The sequence below is a fragment of the Pelobates fuscus genome, chromosome 6 (genome assembly GCF_036172605.1).
Source record: "Pelobates fuscus isolate aPelFus1 chromosome 6, aPelFus1.pri, whole genome shotgun sequence".
In the NCBI taxonomy this organism is placed as follows: domain Eukaryota; kingdom Metazoa; phylum Chordata; class Amphibia; order Anura; family Pelobatidae; genus Pelobates; species Pelobates fuscus.
Genome location: NC_086322.1, coordinates 184,814,225 through 184,839,939, shown reverse-complemented (window position 1 = coordinate 184,839,939; position 25,715 = coordinate 184,814,225). Strand labels below are relative to the sequence as shown.

Genomic DNA, 25,715 nt, shown 5'->3' with positions numbered 1-25,715 from the left:
ATAGCCTACAGATCAGGGAAGTGAGGCATATGGGGGGCAGAGATAGCCTACAGATCAGGGAAGTGAGGCATATGGGGGCAGAGATAGCCTACAGATCAGGGAAGTGAGGCATATGGGGGGGCAGAGATAGCCTACAGATCAGGGAAGTGAGGCATATGGGGGGGGGGGGCAGAGATAGCCTACAGATCAGGGAAGTGATGCATATGGGGGGAAGAGATAGCCTACAGATCAGGGACGTGAGGCATATGGGGGGAAGAGATAGCCTACAGATCAGGGAAGTGAGGCATATGGGGGGCAGAGATAGCCTACAGATCAGGGAAGTGAGGCATATGGGGGGCAGAGATAGCCTACAGATCAGGGAAGTGAGGCATATGGGGGGGCAGAGATAGCCTACAGATCAGGGAAGTGAGGCATATGGGGGGCAGAGATAGCCTACAGATCAGGGAAGTGAGGCATATGGGGGGCAGAGAGAGCCTACAGATCAGGGAAGTGAGGCATATGGGGGGCAGAGATAGCCTACAGATCAGGGAAGTGAGGCATATGGGGGGGGCAAAGATAGCCTACAGATCATGGAAGTGAGGCATATGGGGGGCAGAGATAGCCTACAGATCAGGGAAGTGAGGCATGGGGGGGCAGAGATAGCCTATAGATCAGGTAAATAAGGGATGGGAGCGACAGCCTACAGGAAGGGTCAGCAAGGAGCAGGAAGGTAAAGTAAGAGAAGGAGCAGAAAGGAGAATGAATAGAAATGAGCAGAAAGGAGCAGCAACGAGCTGAAAGGGACAGCAAGGAGCACAACAGTTAAGTAGGAGAAGGAGCACAAATGAACACAAATGAGCAGAAAGGGGCAGCAAGGAGCAGGAAGGGTCTGCAATGAGCAGGGAGTGTTAATAAGGAGAAGGAAGGGTCTGCAATGAGCAGTAAGGGTAAACAAGGAGCAGGAAGGGTCAGCAAAGAGCTGGAAGGGTCAGCAAGGAGCAGGAAGGGTGTGCAAGGAGAAGGAAATGTCTGCAAGCAGCAGGAAAGGTCTGCAATGAGCAGGAAGGGTCAACAAGGAGCAGGAAGGGTCTGCAAGGAGCAGGACGGGTCTGCAAGGAGAAGGAAGGGTCAGCAAGGAGCAGGAAGGGTCAGCAAGGAGCTGGAAGGGTCAGCAAGGAGCAGGAAGGGTGTGCAAGGAGAAGGAAAGGTCTGCAAGCAGCAGGAAGGGTCTGCAATGAGCAGGAAGAGTCAACAAGGAGCAGGAAGGGTCTGCAAGGAGCAGGAAGGGTCTGCAAGGAGAAGGAATGGTCAGCAAGGAGCAGGAAGGGTCAGCAAGGAGCTGGAAGGGTCAGCAAGGAGCAGGAAGGGTCTGCAAGGAGCAGGAAGGGTCTGCAAGGAGAAGGAAAGGTCTGCAAGCAGCAGGAAGGGTCTGCAAGGAGCAGGAAGGGTCAACAAGGAGCTGGAAGGGTCTGCAAGGAGCAGGAAGGGTCTGCTAGGAGAAGGAAGGGTCAGCAAGGAGCTTGAAGGGTCAGCAAGGAGCTGGAAGGGTCAGCAAGGAGCTGGAAGGGTCAGCAAGGAGCAGGAAGGGTCTGCAAGGAGAAGGAAAGGTCTGCAAGCAGCAGGAAGGGTCTACAAGGAGCAGGAAGGGTCAACAAGGAGCAGGAAGGGTCTGCTAGGAGAAGGAAGGGTCAGCAAGGAGCAGGAAGGGTCAGCAAGGAGCTGGAAGGGTGTGCAAGGAGAAGGAAAGGTCTGCAAGCAGCAGGAAGGGTCTGCAAGGAGCAGGAAGGGTCAGCAAGGAGCTGAACATGGCAGCAAGGAGCAGGAAGGGAAGTAAGGAGATCAAAGGTGAAGTAGAAGAAGGAACAGAAATGAGCAGGAAGGGTCTGCAAGGGGCAGTAAGGAGTAGGAAGGGTCTGCAAGGAGAAGGAAGGGTCTGCAAAGAGATGAAAGAATCAGAAGGAGCACAAAAGTAAAGGAGCAAAAAGAATCAGAAGGAGCACAAAGGTAAAGTAGGAGAAGGAGCAGAAAAGGGTAGCAAGGAGCAGAAAGGGACAGCAAGGAGCACAAAGGTAAAGTAGGAGAAGGAGCAGAAAGGGTCTGCAAGGAGCAGAAAGGGATCAGAAAGAGAAAGGAGCAGAAGGGGGAGCACAATAAGAAGAAAGTAGCAGAAAGGTAAAGGAGCAGAAGGAGCCAAGGAGGAGAGAAGACAGTATCAGAAGAAAAAGAAGACTGTGTCAAATGAAGGAGAAGAAAAAGAGATTGGAGCAGGAAGGACAAGTGAAGTGAACCCTCCACTTTATTCTGGACACCACATCATAAGGCTTTGGTACCTGGGCCTGGCAGGGAAACTTTGGACCTTCTCATCTCCCCATGTAAAAAAAAATATCAGTGTTAATGTGTTCACTTTTATTTACTGAGTGTCAGGAAACACAGAGGGCCGCTGGGTAGGGGTGTCACTGATTGGCTAGCACTCTAAGCCAATCAGTAGCTCTCCATTCATAAAAAAGTAAAACATTTTTATGAACCGGGAACTAGCGATTGGCTTAGAGCGTCAACTGACCACTCTAGCCAATCTGTAACACCCATGCCTGACGTCAGTCTGCACTTCCTGACACTTCGTTTCAGAAGCTGAATACCACTGAGCAACCTGGAAATCTTGAGCTGGAGGAAGCCTTTGGGGTTAAACCATTTGAGAGCGGTTTAACCTCTTAAAGGAAAGAGAGCACCCAGGGGCTTCCTGGCATCATAGCATTTTCACTTAGATGAAGTTGTTATGGTGACCAGAATGTTCCTTTAATTTGCTTAAAGTAATACTATAGTGTCCGGAATGCAAACATGTATTCCTTACACCATAGTTGTGAAAATGCTATTCATCCTGGCTTTATGTGATAATGACTATGCTCCTCCCCTTCATGACACTGTCAAAAAGGGACCAAGCATGGATGTCATTACAATTATGCCCCCTCCCCTCCCCCCCCCACCCCAAAAAATTCCTGCTGACACCCATGACTGCACTATAATCAATGTTCCCACAAAAGTAAATAGATTAGAATTGATGGGTCTGTACTAGAATAACAAGCTATATTCTATAATATCTAATTTACCAAACTCATGAGGAAATTCTTCACATAGAATTGCAATGGATGTGCTCAACCCTTGCAAAGGGGACAGGGTGAAAGAAGCCCCAATAGCAAGTCCATCAATAAAATTGTGAAGACCATCGCTCAGTGTGATCATCCAAGCTAATGTGCCAATCTCTTTCAGTGGAGTCCATTTACATGACTTGCAGAGGCGAGATGGTTCTCCTGAGTCCTGTACAAACAGAGAAGATTACATTAAATTTGTTCTGATATCCAAAGTACATGTTTTTATAAACCATATTATGAAGGATAGTACTCCCATTCTATTAATAGTTAGAGGTAGGGGGTAGTTTTGCAGGGCAAATATTAATTTAGACAGGTGAATGGGTTTTTTTTTTGTAGTTTTTATTTTGTAATTCTGTTTATCACACGCTGTTCTCGGTTATATTTATGGAGACCGGTACTTGATTAGAGTGTTGGGCACTCTGTGTCAGGTTTCAAAACTGACATGTAAGGCTTTTTCGTTTATTACTGGCCCTTTAAGTGAACTTCATGATTTGTCCTCTAGAGGCCTCCCTAGCCACTAATCTATTCACTCACCTTAATAGTCTCACCTGGATTAACTAATTAGGAGGCTTGATAATCTACGCCCGTGAAACCATGTGAAACCTTCAAACAGCAGATACTGTTCCTTCTGATCTGAAAGCCCTGACCCCAGCTACTAAACTGGAAATAAAGAACCTCTTGCTGGAATTAAAGCAGATGTCTGCAGCTGACATGGACTTACTGAAAACCGGAGTTCAGGCGGTGACCGCCCGAGTCCAGGCCTCAGAGGAGGACGTCTCGGATGTACAGCAGGAGGTACGGGTACTAAAGGAAACTGCACCTCCAGGCATCACATTCAGAATTACTAACCTGGCTGGACCTTGCCGATGACCGAAACCGCTGAACAAATATCGCAATCAGCCTGACCTGACGCATTATCTACAACACCTTCTCACCACATTTTTGCCTCACACGCTAGCTAAAAAGCTTACTCTTGAAGCCTATTTCCACATCAATAAACCCAAGCAAGCGCCAGCGGCAGTCAGATGCCAATCCATGTCTGATAAAAATCTAATTATGGCCGCGTTATGAGGAAAAACCCTGTTTTAATTTGAATCAACACAATTGACCTTCTTTCAGGACTTAACCAAAAACACACTATTATGTTGGAAATCTCTTGGCCCGGTAACCCAGAGGCTCCAAGAAGCTGGACTGGAATATAGATGGACGCTACCAAGAGCCCTTATAGAAGAGCAAAACAACACTAGCACTCACTGTGCTTCATCTGCTGAAGCTGATTACTTTCTCCAGGCACTCTAATTCCACATTTGGACCCACTGCCTCTGAACTGCCAACCACAACGTATGCCTTGGACCCTGCTAAAACTGCTCCTTTTGTTCCCCTTATTTTATCCTCTAAACCAAAATTAAAATGAGGCTGCTATATCCAAGAATTGTTATCACTAATCTATGATGTTATGTACCTTTCATAAACACTCTCTAACTGTTTATAACTTATAACTCAATCGCCTCAATAAAGAAAGAATACAAAAAAAAATTAATAATGATGAATTGAAGATCAAACTTGCAATATTAAAGCTAAATCAGTTACCCTGGAAACAAAATTCTAGCTTGGCTATATTCTTAATTTGACCATTTTGGCCTAACTTTTGGAAACTCGCTTATTGAAGAAATATTTTCCATGCAGCTGAATTCTAAAGAGTTTAAAGAGTTTTTTTTTTACTAAATTCTCAACTGAAATTGGTTGAAGATCAAGGCCAACTGGTTTAAAATGATTTCATACATGTGACGTAATGATACTTAAAGGGACACTATAGTCACCTGAACAACTTTAGCTTAATGAAGCAGTTTTGGTGTATAGGACATGCCCCTGCAGCCTCACTGCTCAATCCTCTGCCATTTAGGAGTTAAATCCCTTTGTTTATGAACCCTAGTCACACCTCCCTGCATGTGACTTGCACAGCCTTCCATAAACACTTCCTGTAAAGAGAGCCCTATTTAGGCTTTCTTTATTGCAAGTTCTGTTTCATTAAGATTTTCTTATCCCCTGCTATGTTAATAGCTCGCTAGACCCTGCAAGAGCCTCCTGTATGTGATTAAAGTTCAATTTTCAGATTTCAAAGGTCAGATTGAGATACAATTATTTAAGGTAAATTACATCTGTTTGAAAGTGAAACCATTTTTCTTTTTCATGCAGGCTCTGTCAATCATAGCCAGGGAAGGTGTGGCTAGGGCTGCATAAACAGAAACGAAGTGATTTAACTCCTAAATGACAGTGAATTGAGCAGTGAAATTGCAGGGGAATGATCTATACACTAAAACTGCTTTATTTAGCTAAAGTCATTTAGGTGACTATAGTGTTCCTTTAAGCTTCCTAAGTGGTGATAACTCCTAGAGAATGCTCCAGAGGTGAGTTCAGGAGGAGCAGTGCTGGATGATGTGTCAGATTTCAGGATTAGAAAATGGACATGTACATTTGCACAAATACAGACATGGATAGAGTGATGAATACGTACATCTACACCCACACACGGATTTGTATTAATGCCTAAATATAGATACTTGTGTCCACATACAGACAGACATACACAACCACACAGGGAGAGATACCCAGATTGATATATACAACATATATATATATTGTTATTTGGTGGGATGGTCATTCATTCAGCCTCTGCTGATTTCCAAACATAACTGCCCCTGACTTCTCAGGAGGAGTATTTTCCATGGTACCCCTTCCTAATATCTACCATTGTTTTCTCATTTGCATCATAGATGAAACTACTGCTTAATTGTTAGTTACTTGTGTTCAGCTTGGTTGCTTCATCTAAGTGTTGCTTCTAAGTGTGTGGTTGGAGATATTCTGGAGAGTGTTGCTTCTAAGTGTGTGGTTGGAGATATTCTGGAGATAAACTGGAGGTAATCTGAGGTATTCAGGAGGATAAATAAAAAGTTAAGATTTGCTTGATTTAAATTATTCACCTAATTGGAATGGCAGACTTAGTTCAGTGTAATAGTTGCATTTGTTTTACGTTCCACTTTTTGGAGGTTTGGTTGTTGTCTAATCTGTAGACAGTTCTCTATCTTGTGGCAGGAGATTGTATTTTTGAAGTATGAGATTTGTAAATTATCTGGTAAACAAACTCAGGCTGGAACTGCTGCAAAGCCACTGCCGCAGAGACATACTAGGAATGGCAGATGGATTACTGTAGGAGCTGGTAGACTTAGAGTTGTGGATAAAAGGCATATTGCACAGTCTGTGTCTCTACATAATTCATTTTCTGCACTTTCAGAGTGTAATGGTGTTATGGAGAGAGGCACTGAGGGTAGTGATGTTGTGGAGAGAGGCACTGAGGGTAGTGGTGTTGTGGAGAGAGGTACTGAGGGTAGTGGTGTTGTGGAGAGAGGCACTGAGGCTAGTGGTGTTGTGGAGAGAGGCACTGAGGCTAGTGGTGTTGTGGAGAGAGGCTCAGGCACTGAGGCTAGTGGTGTTGTGGAGACAGGCTCAGGCACTGAGGCTAGTGGTGTTGTGGAGACAGGCTCAGGCACTGAGGCTAGTGGTGTTGTGGAGACAGGCTCAGGCACTGAGGCTAGTGGTGTTGTGGAGACAGGCTCTGGCATTGAGGATAGTGGTGTTGTGGAGACTATCTGAGGCCTAATAGAAAGCAGTTGTTGTTGGGGGATTCCATCATAAGAGGTGTGGAGATGGACAATGGTGGTCTTGTGAGGTGTCTTCCCGGAGCTACTGCTCACAGAGACAGGAGACGTATCTGTAATATTGTTAAGCGAGCAAAGCAGGAAGGGGAATTGGATGTACTTGTCCATCTAGGGACAAATGACTTGGCTTGCAATGAGGTTTCAGAGGTTAAGGACGTTTTTAGTGTTTTTGCCAATGATATACGGCAGGTTCCTTCCACACTGTCATTCTCTCACGTTCTGACTGTGCATAACACTCAGAACGGCAGGCGGATGCGTATTAGTGACTTTAACTTATGGCTTGGTGAATGGTGTCGAGAGCAAGGATTTGGCTTTATTTCTCATGGTAGCTCTGTTTGGAATGGAAATAAACTGTACAAAAAAAGATGGTTTGCATCTTTCTCAAAATGGAACAAATGTTCTCAGTGAGAAGTTCAGAGGTTTTGCTAGGATGTATTTAAACTAGGAGGGGGGGCAAAAGGGTGATAAAACATCAATCCAATTGTCCCCCAAAACAAGGACAGAAGGTGCCTGTAGCAAGTGTGTTAAAAAATGATAAGCGTAGAGTCATGTCTACAAATGCTCGCAGTTTAGGGAATAAGATCCATGAACTTGTGGCAATAATGGCAACTGATAGTGTATATTTAGTCGCTGTTACTGAGACATGGTATAATGAGAAAAATGACTGGTACATAGCAATAGCAGGGTACTCTTTATATAGAAAAGACAGGGAAGGCAAGAAAGGGGGAGGAGTGGCCCTGTATGTGAAGGATAGCATAACATCTAGCCTAATAAAAGTTAGTGAGGCGAACATAGAGTCCGTTTGAGTTACGTTAGAATTTGGTAATCACACAGTAACTAGTGTAGGTGTGATTTTATAGGCCCCCAGGACAAATTGAAGAGTTAGATAATCTACTAGTTGAGGAGATAGCTAAAATGACAATGAAGGGGAAGTTATCATCATGGGTGACTTTAATCTTCTTGATGTGAATTGGAAAACAAAAATAGCTGCTTGTGCCAGGAGCACACATATTCTAAACTCCCTACTGGGATTGTCTCTAAAACAAGTCATTGAGGAGCCAACTCGTAAAGAGGCCATACTACATTTAGTGTTAACAAATGGAGATTTGGTATCAGATATTACTGTAGGTGATAGTTTAGGATCCAGTGATCATCAGTCAGTGTGGTTTAATATAAGAACAGTGACCACACCACACAAAAACAAAAGTTTTAGACTTTAGAAAAACAGACTTTTCTAAAATTAGAATATGTGTAAAGGAGTCATTATCAGACTGGAGCAATTTAAATGGAGTCCAAGAGAAATGGGATTATTTAAAAGTTGCACTACTGAAGGCAACAGAAAATTGCATTAGGCTTGTCAGTAAAAGCAACAAATTCAAGAAACCACTGTGGTACTCCGCAGATGTGGCCAAAATAGTAAAAAACTAAAAGTTGGCATTTAGTAATTATAAAAAAAAAACAGAGTGAGGAAGACAGAATGATCTATAAGATTACGCAGAAAGAGGCTAAGCAAGTTATAAGAGCTTCCAAATCACACACAGAATAGAAAATAGCACAGTCAGTAAAACAGGGAGACAAAACTTTTTTTAGATACATAAATGAGAAAAGAAAAGTAAAACAAGGATTAGTTAGATTAAAAACAAAAGAAGGAAGGTATGTAGAAGAGGATAAAAGTCTAGCTGACTACCTCAATTAATATTTTTGTTCGGTATTTACAGATGAAAATGAAGGAAAGGGAGCTCAGTTAAGAAAAAGGATAAATGAGTAATTTATTACACGTGAGTTTACAGAGGAAGAGGTTCTATTTCAACTGTCAAAAGTAATGACAAATAAGTCAATGGGACCTGATGGAATACACCCAAAGCTATTAAAAGAGGTTAGTAGTGTAATAGCAAAACCATTAACAGATTTAGTTAACCAATCATTGTTAACAGGAGTAGTCCCAAAAGATTGGAAGTTAGTGAATGTTGTGCCCATTCACAAGAAAGGTAATGGGGCGCAGTCTGGCAACTATAGGCCAGTAAGCCTTACTTCAGTAGTGGGGAAAATGATGGAAGCCATGTTAAAGGATAGGATTGTTGAACATGGGTTTACTTCAGGGAGATCATGCCAAACTAATCTTATTGATTTTTTTGATTAGGTAACTAAAATTATAGATCAGGGTGGTGCAGTAGATATTGCTTACCTAGATTTTTAGTAAGACTTTTGACACTGTTGCACATAGAAGGCTTATCAATAAACTGCAATATTTAAGTTTGGATTCCAAAATTGTTGAATGGGAAAGGCAGTGGCTGAGTGACAGGCAACAGAGGGTTGTAGTCAATGGAGTATATACACACACATCTTAATAACTATATTAAGTTAAAAAAAAAAAAATCATGATATACTGTACCTTTGATGAAACCACACTGATTTTGTCATTGTTTTGATTCCCGTTAACCTCCACTACTGCTGAATTTATAAATACTGTTGTTCCATTTGCAATTTTGCTTATGGGAGCGTCTTTGTGGTATTCATGGCGAGGATTGTCGATTTCTAAGTGAGTATGAACACCCTGAAAGGGAAGAACATGGATTTAGTGCTCTATTTACCTTTAGAAAATGGCTGCCTTGTATCACATGCTTCACTGAATATCACTGAATATCACCACATCACTACTTGCTTAAGATTTGACATAAAGATCTGTGGAGCAGAATTCCTAGACTCCTAGACTCCTCCAACAGTATAACCAAAATGTGAAGGCCTCCTTCAGCCCTGCCTCAGTGATATCCTGACCCCACAATAAACTGGAGTGATGCCATGGAAGTTGGATTGAGCAGGGTGAGCATGGCCTCTGTGCTGGACTGCAGAGTTGTTGTTTTTTTTTTTTTTTTAAATGAGGGGACATGTCAGTAAGGGTTGCTCCATCTAAAGAACAGCGTGGCCACACAAAACAAGGTATGAGGAACTGGATAAAAAAATCCAGATATAGCAAAAAAAACATCAGAAAAAAATAGTACTCACAAATGCAGCAAAGCCTCTCACTGCTGACAATCCACAGTACAAATCAAACAAATAGAGGCTGCACAAAACGTTGCTATGTGCACAAACAAAGTGCTACCAAAATGTAGTGGAGGACAAAATAATAAACAAACGTTTCGGGTACAACCCTTTTTCAATGCACCATGTACCTCTTTTATTAAACCACTGTTTCGGGATGGAGAAAGTATTTAATGTTGTTTGAGCAATTGCTGTGAATTACTAGGAACATACTAACTGACATTTGTAAATAAAGTTTTCCCATTTGACAGATTCTTGCCAATTTTTTAGAAACTGGTACATGCTCTCAGGAGATTTCCAAAGTATCATCAGAGAAATAGTTCTCTGTATGCTAAAATGTGTAAACGATAAATCATTACGACATGGTATGTCAAGGACATGTTACGATATTAATGAAAAGCTCTATGTATATTTTATACATCTGATATTGTTTATAATCAGTCATTGATTTGTCGGTACCTTAGTCACTGTCATGTTGCAGGCATTACATCTTACCTCACCATAGATTTTCAGAATCATTTTCAGCATTCTCTCAACAAAAAATAGAACATAGAAACCTCCAAAAATAGCCACTGCTTTAGTGACATAGTTGTCCTCTTTAGGATCAAACCCAAATGCCTGAAATGAAATATGTAATGTATAGTCAGTGACTTAAATGTAAAGGTAGATGCAATGGTATATTTAAGGCTATGATTAAAAATCTTTATAATTCTATATTCATGACTATATTCAGCACTCCAACTAGGACTCACAATATGCTCAGCCAGGAGGCTGACTATAAAAATGCACCCTTTCGATACCAAACAATGATGCCCCTCCAAGACTATATTACAGGACTATAATATGTGGGAAAGCCAAATTGAGATTTTCGATGAGGATGAAATGAGAGAGTAAGCTCTCTCTATTATTTAAACAGTATTAAAAATTAGAAGTAACAGCATTTTAAAAATGCTAATTTGCAACAAAAAAGCAAAAATGAACAATTAAATAATATTATAATAATAATGTATACACATTAGCAGTGACTTGTTTAAAGTGAATACGGGAATTAGCAGAGATAATACCACAAGGTGACTTAGAACAGGAATATGGCCAATACCTCTTAGGCTATGGTATTAAAAATAAAGGGAAGCAGGAAAACTGGCTAAGGCAACTTAAACAAAAATAATGAGTAGACCTGAGAAATGTTTCCCTAAGGTTGAAGGATTATCAGTGCTAAACAAGACGCCAGGACTTTAAAAAAACAAAAACATTTTGGATATAAATTGAATATATTGAAATGTATTCTCATTTCTAAAATCATGCAATTGCTTAGACATTGTAGATTACATATATCTAAATCAAAAAATGAAATGCCATCTGGATAGAAGACCTGTTGCATTCTAACTCAGTCTGATCTGCTTTTGCTATTCAACAGATAGATAAAGCAGAGAGCTACAAAGTACGTGCAAGTGTGTGTAAAAGTGTGTGTGTTTGCATATTTATATATACATTCAGGAGAAATAACAAAAAAATTAAAAAATCTAAAACTTACCTCTGGAATAAGTTGAAAAATTGCATTTGAAAACAAAGTTCCAATAGCCAAACCCACAAAATAAGTTAATATTTTTGGAAAATATGGCTTATTTATTAAAGGTGTTATAAACAAGCCAAGCAGTGACGTCAAGTTAATGATAGTCACAGTCAGGAAGCTGTATCCCCACACTGCACAAAAAGAAAAATCATTTCATTAATTCAGCTATGCAGAACTTTGCATAAAATGGCCTATTTTATTGCAAGAAGACGTGTAGAAAGCAAATGTAATTTCATTCCCATTAGCTAATGATTCACAAATGTCTCTGAATTCAACGTAATTAAGGATTAAATAGGATCTGTCACCAGGCACTTTCATTTCCTTGGTCATTTTAAAGCAATACTCCCAAAACGCTATTGGATTTTGAGCTAGTGATTTCTATCCCAAGATATTTCCTACAAGCTTTTTATTTATGTTTTTAACATGTAGATGGTTATTTGGGGATAGTATCACAATTTCCAAACTGTAGCCTGTCAGAGCGGGGTTCCACAGAGACAGTTATCAATAAGGAAAAAAAGCTGCTGACATCATAAGTTTAACTTGTTGCTGTTCCACTGCTTTTTGAGTGTGTGTGTTACATTATGATGTTTAACATGCCCATCAAACAAAATGTAAATCACATGAATACATGGGGTGCTAATAAGACTATCTAGAAAACAACCATTCATTTCAGACAGCAGAGGGACATACAAGTTTCAGTGTTTACCTTGCAATAAAGTCCTTCCCTTAACTCCTATAATCTAACACACTGCACTATACATTAACCTCTACAATATTCTGATACACTACATTACAAATAATATTAACTGCTTCCACACCTTAACACATTACAAGTTCACGAAACATTAATTCCTACACAAACATTAGCCCCTACTATACTGTAACACTAAACATTAACCCCACCAGAACATATAAATCCCAACACTATACTAATACTATACACTAACCCCTAGAGAACCATTAACCCATACATTACTATAACAATTACACTAACCCTAACCAAAAAAACATAATGTAATATAAAAAATATATAATAGTGAAGCATCTATTATAGAAAAATAATATCATCTTAACCCCTTAAGGACACATGACATGTGTGACATGTCATGATTCCCTTTTATTCCAGAAGTTTGGTCCTTAAGGGGTTAAAGTTCTAAAGATATTGATAAACCACTCAACCGTAGATATACAGGTATATAAGCTCTTATATCATTTTGTCATTTGTAATGTCTACACTACTCTACCCTGCTCTACCTCCATGAAGTGAAATAGAAACAGTGGGAGATTCATCAAAGCGTTGTGATGAAAAAACACCGGTGCACAGTTAAAATACAAAAAGGGGGGAGATTTATCAAAATGTCACTGACACTTTTCTGTCTAATTTTTAGGTCATTGTTGGAGACTTTTTGGCGCAATATATTAAACGTGTCATATTTTTTCATCTGTTCCTTTTCTTACACCCTATTAATGGTTTTTGAATATACTTAATAATTTCACCAAAGCAAAGGATTCATGAGCATTTCCTCCTAGGTGTCCCTATTTAGGAAGACCATTCTCTATTTTAGGCCCAAGTCCCACTGTCCCTCTTTTCTATCTTATTCTATTTTCTATAAGCTCATTGAAGTGTTCTGGGTGTATATTCCCAAGTCCCTTAAATTTATAATGTTGTTCTAAATGCATTTTTATTTAAATATATATGTATATTAACATCAAAATACAGTTAAAGCCAATTTAAACCGGTATATCCTTTTTTTTTTTTTTCTCAATGTATTTATTATTTTTATTTTATATATATATAATATATATATAATTAACGTCATTCTAAGTGTATTTTAATATTAATATATATATATATATATATTAAAATACACTTTTAATAATGGTGCATCTGTGTTTATGTGCATGTAAAAGTACTTAGTACTTTTTATTTACTTTATAAACTTTTATTTAACTTTGACTAACTTTTAAAACTTTTTTTCAGGCACTAAGGGGGCTGCCTAAGTGCTCAGGCAGGCCCTCTGCAGGCACTGCACAAGCCGGCTATTCTGGCCATGTGATCGCGAGGGCCCCGCGATCACATGGCCCGGGAGGGCCGGATTGGACAGTAGGAGTCTGCCTGGGAGCTCAGGATTGCGATCGCCGGCAGGGGTTCACCAGCGATCAGGTAAGTGCCTATTTGCAATCGGACGTACCAAATATGTCCGAGGTTGCTAACGACCATTTTTTGTCAGACGTACCTGGTACACACGAGGTCAGGAAGGGGTTAACCCTGCAAAGATAGTTATTGCAGTTTTTAATTAACTGCAATAATTGCTTTTGAGGGTTAACTGCACCTCTAGTGGCTTACTACCAGACAGCCACTAGAGGGACTTCCAGGTCGTTAGGCTATGCATGAGGATATCAGTGTCATGTTAAACCCCATAGGAAAGCATTATATATGCTTTACTATGGGGAAAATACTAATGTCAAGGCGGCCATTGCCACACATGCGCATCAGGTTTCCTCCGCCTGCTGACGTTGGCAGAAAAAGAGCGGAGGCAGAGCCTGAACCAGGAACTTTGGACATCGGCTCTGGGCTCAGGTAAGGGACAGAGGTTTTTTTTTAACCCCTTCTGCACTACAGGGAGGGGGGCACAATATGTAGTTATAGTTTCCTTTTAAGGTCCATATTTTCTAGGAGCTCCATATTGTTGGTGTGTCTGAGTTTATATCAGAGCTCTGCAGAAATAATACTCACAGTAATGTGTCTTTAACCCCTTAAGGACACATGACATGTGTGACATGTCATGATTCCCTTTTATTCCAGAAGTTTGGTCCTTAAGGGGTTAAACTACAATAAATATGTTTAGAAATCAATCTGTGCAAACAGATACATTGCTCTTCTGAAATGGAAATTTCTGTGAAACCTTTCAAAATTTACTACGAAGAAAACCATCACATTTTAGATTACTTTACTACATTTGATAAAAAATAATGCTGGAATTTAACTGATACTTGTCAAAGCACTTGTTAGCACTTTCACAAATATACTCCCATAGTTCCCACTGATCCTCTTGGTTTTATGTGGTGATTGCTTTATTTACAATTTTGCATCACTTCTCAGATCAGGGCACTTGGATACATCTCCCCAGGTGTTTTGGGAAAGGAGATTCAGCTTCTCCTTGGAAATATAAGAGCTTCTGTTGTCAACAAGGTTAACCAAAGCCATAGTAAACTTCAATAGAGGTAGGAAATGAAAACTTTGGTGGTGATGATGAGAATTGCTAATGTACCATGAACAGAAGACTGCAGTTGGTCCCTCATTTCAGTAGATGAAGCAGATAAAGATATAATGCAGCTTTGATGAGATATATGTATTGTTAAACTCAGATTCCAGTTATACCAAGATGCATTTACCAGAATGCTGCCCCCTTCTTGTACTGTTTCCTCACGAAAAACATATTAAACTGTGATTCACAATGTAATTGTCTGATATAATGACCAGAAGATGGCTGGAAAAATTCCTTTGAAAACCACGGTCATAGACTTTTTACAGTCGCTTAATATTCAGGACACCAAATGAAATGCCCAAACTTTGCCAGCCAGTAACACATAATACAAAAGTAACTTCATACAGGATTTTAAGTTACTAGGAGAGTAAAATAATGTAACAATAGGGGCTTAGACAACGTAATATAAAGAGTGTAAAGTTAAATGAAAATAAGTCACCGTGACCAATAGCAGGGCAAGCATCTGCGTAAAGAACAGTAAGGAAAAAGGCGATACTGGTAATTCTTAGAAGCAGATGTTAAAGAAATGCAGCGTGCTGCATTCAAGCAAAGCCGCCTTGGCAAGACATCAGCAATGCACCTGTGTGAGCCCACGTCACACAGCAAGAGACCTTTGATACACTGAAGAATTGCAGACATGTCTCGGAACACAGAAGCAATCTTAATGTTTATGTGTTCTAATTGCCCCACAAAGCCTTCACTAAAAGATATGTCAACCTGTCAAGCCTGTGGTTTATTGCCTGTCAAAGTTAAAAGATTTTTTCCACAACTCATACTGCTACAATAAAAGATTGCTTTACATACAAAAATAGTTTCACTGTCACAAAACGGCATATTCATGGTCACACTATTGCAGGAAAAAAAAAATTGCTGGTTCCATCATTATTCTATATAAGGGCTAAAGGCAATCGCAGTAGTTTGCTCTTCACTATACTAGTTGCAATTTATTGTGCATAGCAAATTATAGATAGATTAGATATGTATGAAAGAACTGCATATATAAGCTCTTTGATACTCAAAGGAACACTATAGCGTTTGGAATGCATACGCTATAGTGCGCCTGTTCCTATCTAGTTTTAGTTTGCCGTAAAATAAAGAAAATAAAGGTTTTACCTACCTATTTCATGGCAAAACCTACTCAGCGCTGCTTGCCTCTGAGTCTCCTATGATGTCATTGAAGAGATTTGGACTCCTCTGGCGATGGTCCAATCCAATGCTCTTCATTGGGGACCTGATGCGCATGCACGGTGAGTACTGTGCTCATCCAATGCTTCTCATAGCAAATCATTGAATCCAATGCTTTCCAATGAGCTTCCACATCACATGACAGAGTTGTACTTGGTCAGTGCAATGGACGTGCTTCTAGTGGCTGTCTAGAAGACAGACACTAGAGGTGTGTTCAACCCTTAAAGTTAACATCGCAGTTTCTACAAAACTATAAATCTGCAAGGGTTAAAATGACTGTACCACTGAACACAGACCACCTAATTGAGATGAAGTGTTCTGGGTGACTTAATTGAGTTGAAGTGACCCTTTAATGGTGTAAGATGCATAAGCATGTTGATTCTACAATATAAATTAATATGCCATAGTTTGTTTTGACAAAAACTGGTTTCCATTTTCATAAAATGTATGCATATACAGAGAAAGTGTTTGGATGAACTGACACCACAATTTAGCATTAAAAAGTTCTGCTCATTTAGTGGCTAAATATTACTTCATCTAAAAAATATTATTATGATTTTTACACCTTTTTTTAATTGAAGCAAAAAAATATTGCATCTAAAGGCCACAATGGCATGTACCTTTTAGAGAGGAATGTCATTGTATTATTAGTTGCTTCCAACAATGGTTCATCAAGGCAGCTTGTAATAGGGATGATCAGTTGATAAAGTAACCCCAATAATTACATTGACCCAAGTACTAAACCCAAAATAAATCCTTCTTACTTTGGATAACTTCATTAGCCAACCTTGCTTTGTTGGGTAATACACAAGTACAGCTTGTGTCAGTAGGCTTATAGGCAAATGGCTTGACTGCTACAATTATTATTATATCTGCCTAAAAACCAAGCAAATAATTAACCTTGAAAAACTATAGAAAAATTGAATTTGAGTCTCACCCACAGTTAGGTGAAGGATATATATAAATCTGATCATAATATAATTATTCATAATAGCTGTGCACAACAGGTCAGTTGGTCAATGTAAGAGAAGGTATATATACTTCTGCCTATCAATTTAACAACATTACATACATAAATTATTGTTTGCTGGGATGAATGCAATATAAAACATGAAACTTCAATCATGACGATTTTTTTTTATTTTTTTTTTAATATGTGCAATAAGAGCAAAATAACCTCTGCTAGCATTTTATAAAGTGCTTTATTTATTTAACATCTACTATATACACGGATTTCTGAAGAAATTATACTTAAGTCCTTTTAATAACATGAAACTGGTATGTAATTATGCAATATAAAAATTATGCTAGAATCAGCAAGTAACCTAAAATAATATCAGGTTTCACACATAAGTTTAATTCCAAGAAATTTATAGTAACTCTAGTACTGTGGTTGTGTAGACAAAATGTTATACTGACATTTAAAGTTTTTTTCCTTTTTTATTGGGGCAATTCATGTGTTAACATTCTATAAACAAGTAGCTCTTGTCATGACTTTTTGCATAAAAGCTAAACTATTTATAGGCTCATACATCGGGTGTTTAAAACTGTCATATTGTCTCATATACAGGTGATACTCGAAAAATGTGAATATTGTGCAAAAAATTTATTTTTTTCAGTAATGCAACGTAAAAGGGGAAACTAATATATGAGATAGACGCATTACATGCAAAGCAAGATAGTTCAAGACGTGATTTGTCATAAGTGCGATGATCACGGCTTGAACTATCTTGCTTTGTATGTAATGTGTCTATCTCATATATTAGTTTCCCCTTTTACGTTGCATTACTGAAAAAAATAAATATTTGCACAATATTCTAATTTTTCGAGTATCACCTGTATAGTGTCATGGTGTCTTTTATAATGATTGCTTTAATATGCACCCAGGGCTGGATTTTCCTATAGGCTAACTAGGCTTCAGCCTAGGGCCTCAAGATCAAGAGGGGCCTACATTCAAATTGTTAGCAAAATTAAAATTACACTATTCTAAAAACAGTGAACACTAAAACACTGAACCAAAAATAAGGAGAAATTCTACCATGATATGACCAGCGTACTAAGGGGGGCTGGAGGGGGCGTTCCGCCCCAGGTGCCACTTACTAGGGGGGTGCCCGGGGCAGACTGCAGTGCCCCTCCTGCCGTGATCGCCGAGACCGGCGGTCTGCAGCTCCGCAATGTGCAGAGCTGCAGACCATGGATCTCGCGTGCACTGCCCAATCAGAGCGTTGCCGTGGGTTACCACGGCAACGCTCTGATTGGGTCTCGCGAGATCCGTGGTCTGCAGCTCTGCGGAGCTGAAGACCGGAAATGAGGGCCACCGGACCACCAGGCATCCACCACTGGACCACCAGGGATTTAAGGTAATTTTTTTAGTCACCCCCCCTCTCCTCATCACCCCCTCCCTCTCACAATCACCCCCCCTCCTCATCACCCCACTCCCTCTCACAATCACCCCCCCTCTCCTCATCACCCCTCCCTCTCACAATCACCCCCCCCCCTCATCTCGACTTTTTTTTTATTTATTATTCGTGCCACATTTTTTATAAAGGTTAGTACCAATCACAACATGTTTCATTTAACATATTGATATATATCACAGTAATTATGTATTTTATTGTCTCTCATGTAATTTACAAACTTAAAAATGGGAGGTTAAAGGGCCTCATAAGTGGAATAGGCTAGGGCCTCTTTTCATCTAAATCCGGCCCTGTATGCACCAGACATGTTTCAATTAATTTGGGATACTCTGATACTACTATAATATTCAGGAATTGTGTTACTCTGAACCAGAGAACTATCCAGACACACGATGGATGATGAATTCTATTACCTAGAGTGTCCTGAGACTGTGTGCCTTCACAATCCTCACGTGGATCCTAATCTCTATATAAGCAAGTTCCCCACTGTATTTTTTAGAACAGTACAAAGGTAGGTTAAGTGTCTCTTGATCTCTTGTGCTATCTTGCCTGGGAACAGAGTCATCTTAGAGACTATAACAATACCATTGTGATAGAAGAGTATTCAAGAGTGACTATGATTAGTTTTTTGCTTTACTAAGACGTTTGGTAGGAGCAGAGGTACCATAAATCTCCATTTACCCTAGACAACCTTCACATAACATGATCTCTACCCTTAAACATGCACTAATTCTACATGCACTAAGTCTCTATAACACTAGTGACCCCCTAAACGTAAGAAAACTTAAACAGCTATACATATTGAATAGGATACACTGCAAAAACAAAAACCTTTTACAAATATTTAAATATTTTCTTTATTTTATAAACCGCTTACAAACTGGCATCCATCTCCACTTGACAATTATATATGTTTATTCTACCAATATATCTTTCCTGAATTGTTCATTCAGGGAAACTACTATCTGAGCTTTCATAAGCACATTAATTCACTGTAAAATGTACAGTACACGAACTATCTCAGTAAACCAGCAATGCTGAATTCAGTACTCCTCGGTGGTATTAACCCCTTAAGGACACATGACATGTGTGACATGCCATGATTCCCTTTTATTCCAGAAGTTTGGTCCTTAAGGGGTTAATACTATTCTGCTGTTAAATATATATCTTGCAGGTAAGTAGAATATGGATATTCATAGTACAGTTCTCTGAGTATTTTGCCAACTATGAACAGCATAGTAAAAAATTATTTTTTTAAACAATCTTTTTTATTGCAAATTCAGTATTAACATTAATATATTGCTTGTGGACCACAGACTCCAATCATTACAGTTTCGGTAGATCAGTCTTACCTTCTGCAGGACTAGGCCGCTGGTAACCCATATTTTCATCATCTGTACACGGATGAGCAATAATTCGATATAAAATTGCAGGACAGATATTCTTGAAGTTTGTTGTAGTAATTTGACTTTCATTATGAAGTCCATAATGTTTAAATATGTCCTCACTGGATAAGCACTGGAAGAAAGAACAGGTGAATGGGAAAAATATAAATCAGGATTGGTGTATAAATATATGTACACACTGAAATTCTGTCTGTCTATCTGTATCTGTCTGTCTTTGTTAGTCTATCTCAGGACTTAACACAGAACATGAACAGTATGAACCACATTTTATTCTATAAATGCATCACATAATAAACTGTAGAATGTTAGCGAAGTTTGATCAACATATTTTATGGAAACATTACATTGTGAACGTGAACATTTTTAGCCCAGATGCCTAATTTTATATATCTGAGAACACTCACAAACCTTTTCCATTATTTTTATGCTTGTGATTGTCCTTTTTGACATATTTTTTTGAAAAATAACAACAGGAAAAAAAGAGGTGCAAAACACTAATTTTTGCAAGTGATGTAAAGAGAATTTCTTCAAAAACATTGAAAAAAAACGAAACGGACAAACCAAAACTCCCACTAAAGTGGTGAAACTGGCCTAAACAGGGGAAAAGGAAGATCGATTTGGTGTCCTATAAATATCAAGAGATGGCACCTACCAATTGGACAGATGTATGCTTCACATAGGACAGCAATTCCTAAGATTATAACCAAAAACAAGATCAAGCACACACAAATTGCCCAAACAGTGACTTTATTCAGAACCCTCCAGCAACATTTCAGTCTTGATAAAAGCCATCATTGGGCCTAAATGTTACTGGAGGGTACACCAGACTTTTGCTTTTTTTTCTCATCTGGGTGTCCTAGACACAACTGTGACACCCTTTTCTCACTCTTCTATTCTATGTAAAACAAATTACAGTTGCTTAAAATAAGTCTTGGCCTTTCTGGAAAACCAATATTCAAGAGAGACAAAAAACCTTCAAAGAAATACACTCTAACTCAAAATTTTAAACAAAATAAGTCTCTCCTTTAAAATGTGTAATCGAGCCCATTTATTGGCTAATACTTGGGAGTTGTAAGTATAAATTATTAACTAAGCCAAATAGAACAAAATACATATTCTGTTAATTAATAAAGTACTTCTTGTTATGATTCAAAAATATATAATAGGTGTAAGACTGCATGACGGTTACAAAAAAAACAAACAAAAAAAAAACACTTTGAGATAAGGTTCCAATAATGGGTGTCTGCTTAATGAACTAACTCAGTAGTTTTTAAGTTTTCTTTGTGTGCTGAATGAGATAAACTACTTCCAGGTGGCTCTTTCACAACTGATAGGGATGAATGACTCTCAGAAAAATATGATGACAGAGACAATTCGACTGATAACACACATTTGTCTTTGCATATCTGGCAACAAAGTTAAAATTGATGGCTAAGTATGTGTATGCATTCCTTTCTAACAGTCTATACACAGTCTTTGTTTTGTTTGGTGTATTGCTCTGCCATCTCCAGACCTTGTTTAGAGGGAATAGGCATTATTAGAGCCATAAGAACTGAACAACTCTCTGGCATTTTATGTAGATGTTGACACTAGAGTTTAAGAATAGGTGATTTGGTATTGATAATTGTTGTTTAGATGTAAGCATCTTTTAAATTTTGATTTTTCATTAAGTTTTGCATATTTAGAGGGACTTTAATCAACATAGCCCATACAGCTCCCTATAGTGATTATCTTATCTAGGGTGTCCTTGTTTTTCGCATTATGCTTTTCCAGCCGAAGAAAATATATATGCCTTCTTGGCATCCAACATTTCAGAGCACCAGCAAATCACAAATAAAGCAAACGTTTAATAGCTCCTGTTTTGCTCTGAAAAAAAAGTCAACTCCGTCCTAGAGAGTCCTTTTTTTAACTAAAGTGATAATTAAAACTACATTTCACATTTAAGGACAGATAATTTTAACTGGAGGCACAGCAGGCTTAGATAATGTTTCCAATTTGGCTTTTTTGACCTTATAATCCTCACTTCAGTGAATAAACCTGAGTGCAATTTCAAGGTCACTTTCAGAAATTGTTTTGGACTTATTGAAATGTACCAATACCACAACATTTTAATTAATAGTGCATATATGCTGTTCCTTTTCTCTGTCATTTTAATGCATGACAGTTTCTTAGAGATTGCAATGTTTAAATTATTTTTCGAGAACTGTCCTCTAGTTGCCGAAAGACAGACAATTACTAGTACTTACTCCTTAAGACCTTCAAAAATCAAAGGTCTTCACACGCAACATCATCACATTGCATGATGCAGTTGAATGCATTGGACTGTAAGACCTATTCCTTAATCTGACACTTTTGTGTCAGTATTACATAGTCTTGAAAAACACTCAAAATAAGAACAGACCTACTGAAAGTAGCACAGGTGCGTCATTTCAAACTCGCCATGGTTCTCAAATTTACCCACACAGCATCATTTTCACAAGGTCGCAGTCAAGTCATTCTGACTTTAAATTAATTTAAATGATGTGAGACATGACCTAAATGCCTTTTCATAGGATTTTGAGGTTGGCATCCTAATTTTATACTTTTCATGCACACAATTGTTGTAAATGTGATGCATGGGCCATGGCCTATTTATATCCACGTCTGCTTTTCCTCAGTTCTCTTTCATTGTCTCATATACCCTAAATCAAGCATGTCTAACTTGCGGCCCGCAATGGACAGCTTTGCGGCCCAGCGAGCCGCAAATACATGCCTAGTGTTCCAAGCAGAGTAGGCACCTGCTTTCCCCACTTTGCAGGTGCCTACTCTGCTATAATTTACCAGCCTGGCGAGGAGGGGAAGATGGATGCATTGAGGGAGCTCAGTGTTCTTGCTCATCACTGCTCCTTAGCGCATGCTGTCTGTAGTGATTCCGGGCGTCGGGATATGACATCATATTCTGGCGCCTGGCATCACTAAACTGTGCGCGAGGGAGCAGTGAGGAGCAGGAAGGACATCTCCAGACAGATGATCTTGACCCCAGGGATAAATACAATAATGTGAGTGAGTGAGTGTGTCTGTGTTTCAGTGAGTGTGTGTCTGTCAGTCAGTCAGTGAGTGTGTGTGTGCCTGTCTGTCAGTGAGTGTGTGTATGTGTGAGTTTGTGTGTGTCTGTCAGTGAGTTTGTGTGTGTCTGTCCACGTGGCACTGTGTGTGTGTGTCTGTGTGTCACTGAGTGTGAGTGTGTGTGTGTCTGTGTGCCAGTCAGTGTGTGTGTGTCTGTCAGTGAGTGTGTATGTCTGTCTGCCTGTCAGTGAGTGTGTCTGTCTGTGTTTGTGTGTGTCAGTGAGTGTCAGTGTGTCTGTCTGTCAGTAAGTAGGTGTGTGTGTGTCTGTCTGTCTGTGTGTGTCTGTCAGTGAGTGTGTCTGTGTCTGTCAGTGAGTGTGTGTGTGTCAGTGAGTGTCTGTGTATCTGTCAGTGAGTATGTCTGTCAGTGTGTGTGTGTGTCTGTCCGTGAGTGTGTGTGTGTGTGTCAGTCAGTGTTGCGATGGCCACGGCTGGACAGTAGAGGACCTAGAGGGGCACCGAGGCATGCAACACCACGTCACATTACAACGCAACGTCAACGTGCTCCACCTTCACAGGGTGTCAAGAAGTAGCGGGAGGATCCGCTTTGGCACAGGGTGTGGACGGTGCCATTTGGGATATACCAGAGGCCGGCCTCCAGAGTCGCATACTGGCTGTGGCAATGTGAGTGGAGTCTGCTTGTTGGCTAGAGGGGGGTGCTGGGATTTAGTACTGGTTTCCAATCTTTGTCTCTCTCATTGGCCTGGCCTATTCAAATTATATTACTGCAGTTTACTGTCTAGCATTAAGCCCCTACAGGGCTGGTGCGAGACTATTTTGTGTTCTAGGCAAGACAAGCTGCTTGCACCCCCCCCCCCCCCACCCCAAATGTTTTTTCTTGGCAACTTTGTGGGTCTCTTTCTTCCTTCATACCCTTTGTGTGTCTCGTCCGCAGCCCCTTTTTGTGTCTTATTCTCCCCGAGACCATTTTTGTGTCTCTTTGCCCTTCCAGCCCCTTTGTGAGTCTCGTGAGTCCCTCGTGTCTCTTTGTCCCTTCCAGCCCTTCTGTTTGTCTCTTTGTGCCCCCCCAGCTCTTCTGTGTGCCTCTTAGCCCATCCGCCCCTCCTACCTTTATGGTCTTTACCCCCTCCCGTATTCTGTGCCTTGAATATCTATGGACATGTCAGGAAATCGACAAGACAGCGCTCCCCCTCCTGGCCGAACTGAGCGTAGTAAAGGATCTTCTGTTTCCTCTACCCGGTCTGACAGGAAGCTGTTCATTGCTCCCAGCTAGCAGCTTCCTGTGAGACTGGTTAGAGGATACAGAAGATCCTTTACCATGCTTAATTCAGCCAGGAGGGGGAGAACTGTCTTGTCGAATTCCTGACATGGACATAGATATTCAAGGATTATGATCTCAGAGGAGACAGAGTTGCTGCCAGAAAGATATTGTCCCAGCACAGGATTACAGGTAAGATGAAGGTTTTTTTATCATTATTATTTTAATTATTTTAAAACAATGGGCTCTAAAGAATCTAAGGAACAACTGGAGGTCAAAAAGAAACATATTTATTGTTAACCTTAGAGTGCTCCTTATTCTATTTGTTCCAAATTTATGGGTCTAAATTAAAATGCATATTTTTTTTAAATTTATTTATTTATTTGTTTATTTATTTTATCACTGAATATGCTTCTGCCACCTTTTTACCTTAGTAGTCTTATGACTTGCTTCAAAAATTAGCATAGCATTTGGAATCAAAGCTATGACATAGAAGATTGCGAACAAGGTTAATGTAAAATAGACAGAAATATAACATACAATCTAAATTAGGTCATTAGGATTAAATGCTTTTCTTTCTATTTACAGAGTATTGAGCAATTATTTCAATAAACCACGAGGATGAAGGGTTTTTCCTTCAGTTGTTATGTGACACTTTATGCATACAAAGACAAACGACTAAATATGTTTTAGCATTCTTTAATGGAACAAACAAACCAAACACTTCCAATGCCAAGTCAAGGAGGGGGAGGGGGAGTAATAAGATTACAAATATCAAGGTGGCTCTGGGTAAGCAAAAGGGTGGAATAAATTAAAATGTACACACAGTGGAAGCCAATTTAAATCAGAACAGCTTAGCTAAAGCATCCCACTACCCCAACTCTAGGTATGAGCTTTGCCACAGTTTTAAAGGTATTGTTGTATATTTTACAAATATTGGATTTGTCTGTCATAAAAGTTTCTTCACTAAAGTGTGAAAGTGCTAGAACACAAAGTCAATTTCAAGTTTTAGGCCAAAATAATCAAACTGGAAATACAGCTGTCTAAGAGAATTTTTCTAGTTTGGACTAAAATTTTAAATTCACTGTTCAAATAATTTACCCTCTAGTCTAGTGAATATTCCTGCTAATGTTTAAAGGGACACTGCCCAGACCACTTCAGCTCAATGAAGTGTTCTGGGTGCCAGGTCCCTTTTTTTTTTTTTTTTTAATTCTTTATTTTGTATTGACATACAATAAAGGAGACAATAATTAGCAGATATATTGTCCCTCAGGTTTTAACTCTTCAGATGCAAACATAGCAGTTTCAGAGAAACTGCTATGTTTACATTTGGGGTTAAGCCAGCCTCTAGAGGCGCATCTGCAACGCTGGAGGCATATTATGCCTCCATCACACAGAACGTCCATAGGAAAGCATTTAGAAATGCTTTCCTATGGACACTTTAAATGCGCGCGCGGCACTGCTGTGCATGTGCATTCCGCTCTGCTGACGTCGGCGGGGGAGGAGAGGTAAGGGAGCCCGGCGGTGGAGGAGAGGTAAGGGAGCCCGGCGGTGGAGGGAGGGGGACCCTGAGGGTGAGGGCACCCTCAGGGTACTATAGTGTCAGGAAAACCGATTTGTTTTTCTGACACTACAGTGTCCCTTTAATAAATAATAATAAC

At 39.7% G+C, this 25,715-nt stretch overlaps 1 protein-coding gene across 1 annotated transcript in view; it reads right to left on the bottom strand.

Annotated features, from left to right (window-relative positions):
• SLC39A8 (solute carrier family 39 member 8) overlaps positions 1-25,715 on the bottom strand; it is a 71,851-nt gene that overhangs the window by 8,342 nt on the left and 37,794 nt on the right. The window contains exons 3-7 of the mRNA XM_063458567.1: positions 19,677-19,842; positions 11,415-11,584; positions 10,376-10,498; positions 9,234-9,395; positions 3,084-3,291 (exon numbers count right to left, since the gene is read on the bottom strand). Of these exons, the coding sequence (XP_063314637.1) occupies positions 3,084-3,291; positions 9,234-9,395; positions 10,376-10,498; positions 11,415-11,584; positions 19,677-19,842 (829 nt within the window). The remainder of the gene's footprint in view (positions 1-3,083; positions 3,292-9,233; positions 9,396-10,375; positions 10,499-11,414; positions 11,585-19,676; positions 19,843-25,715) is intronic.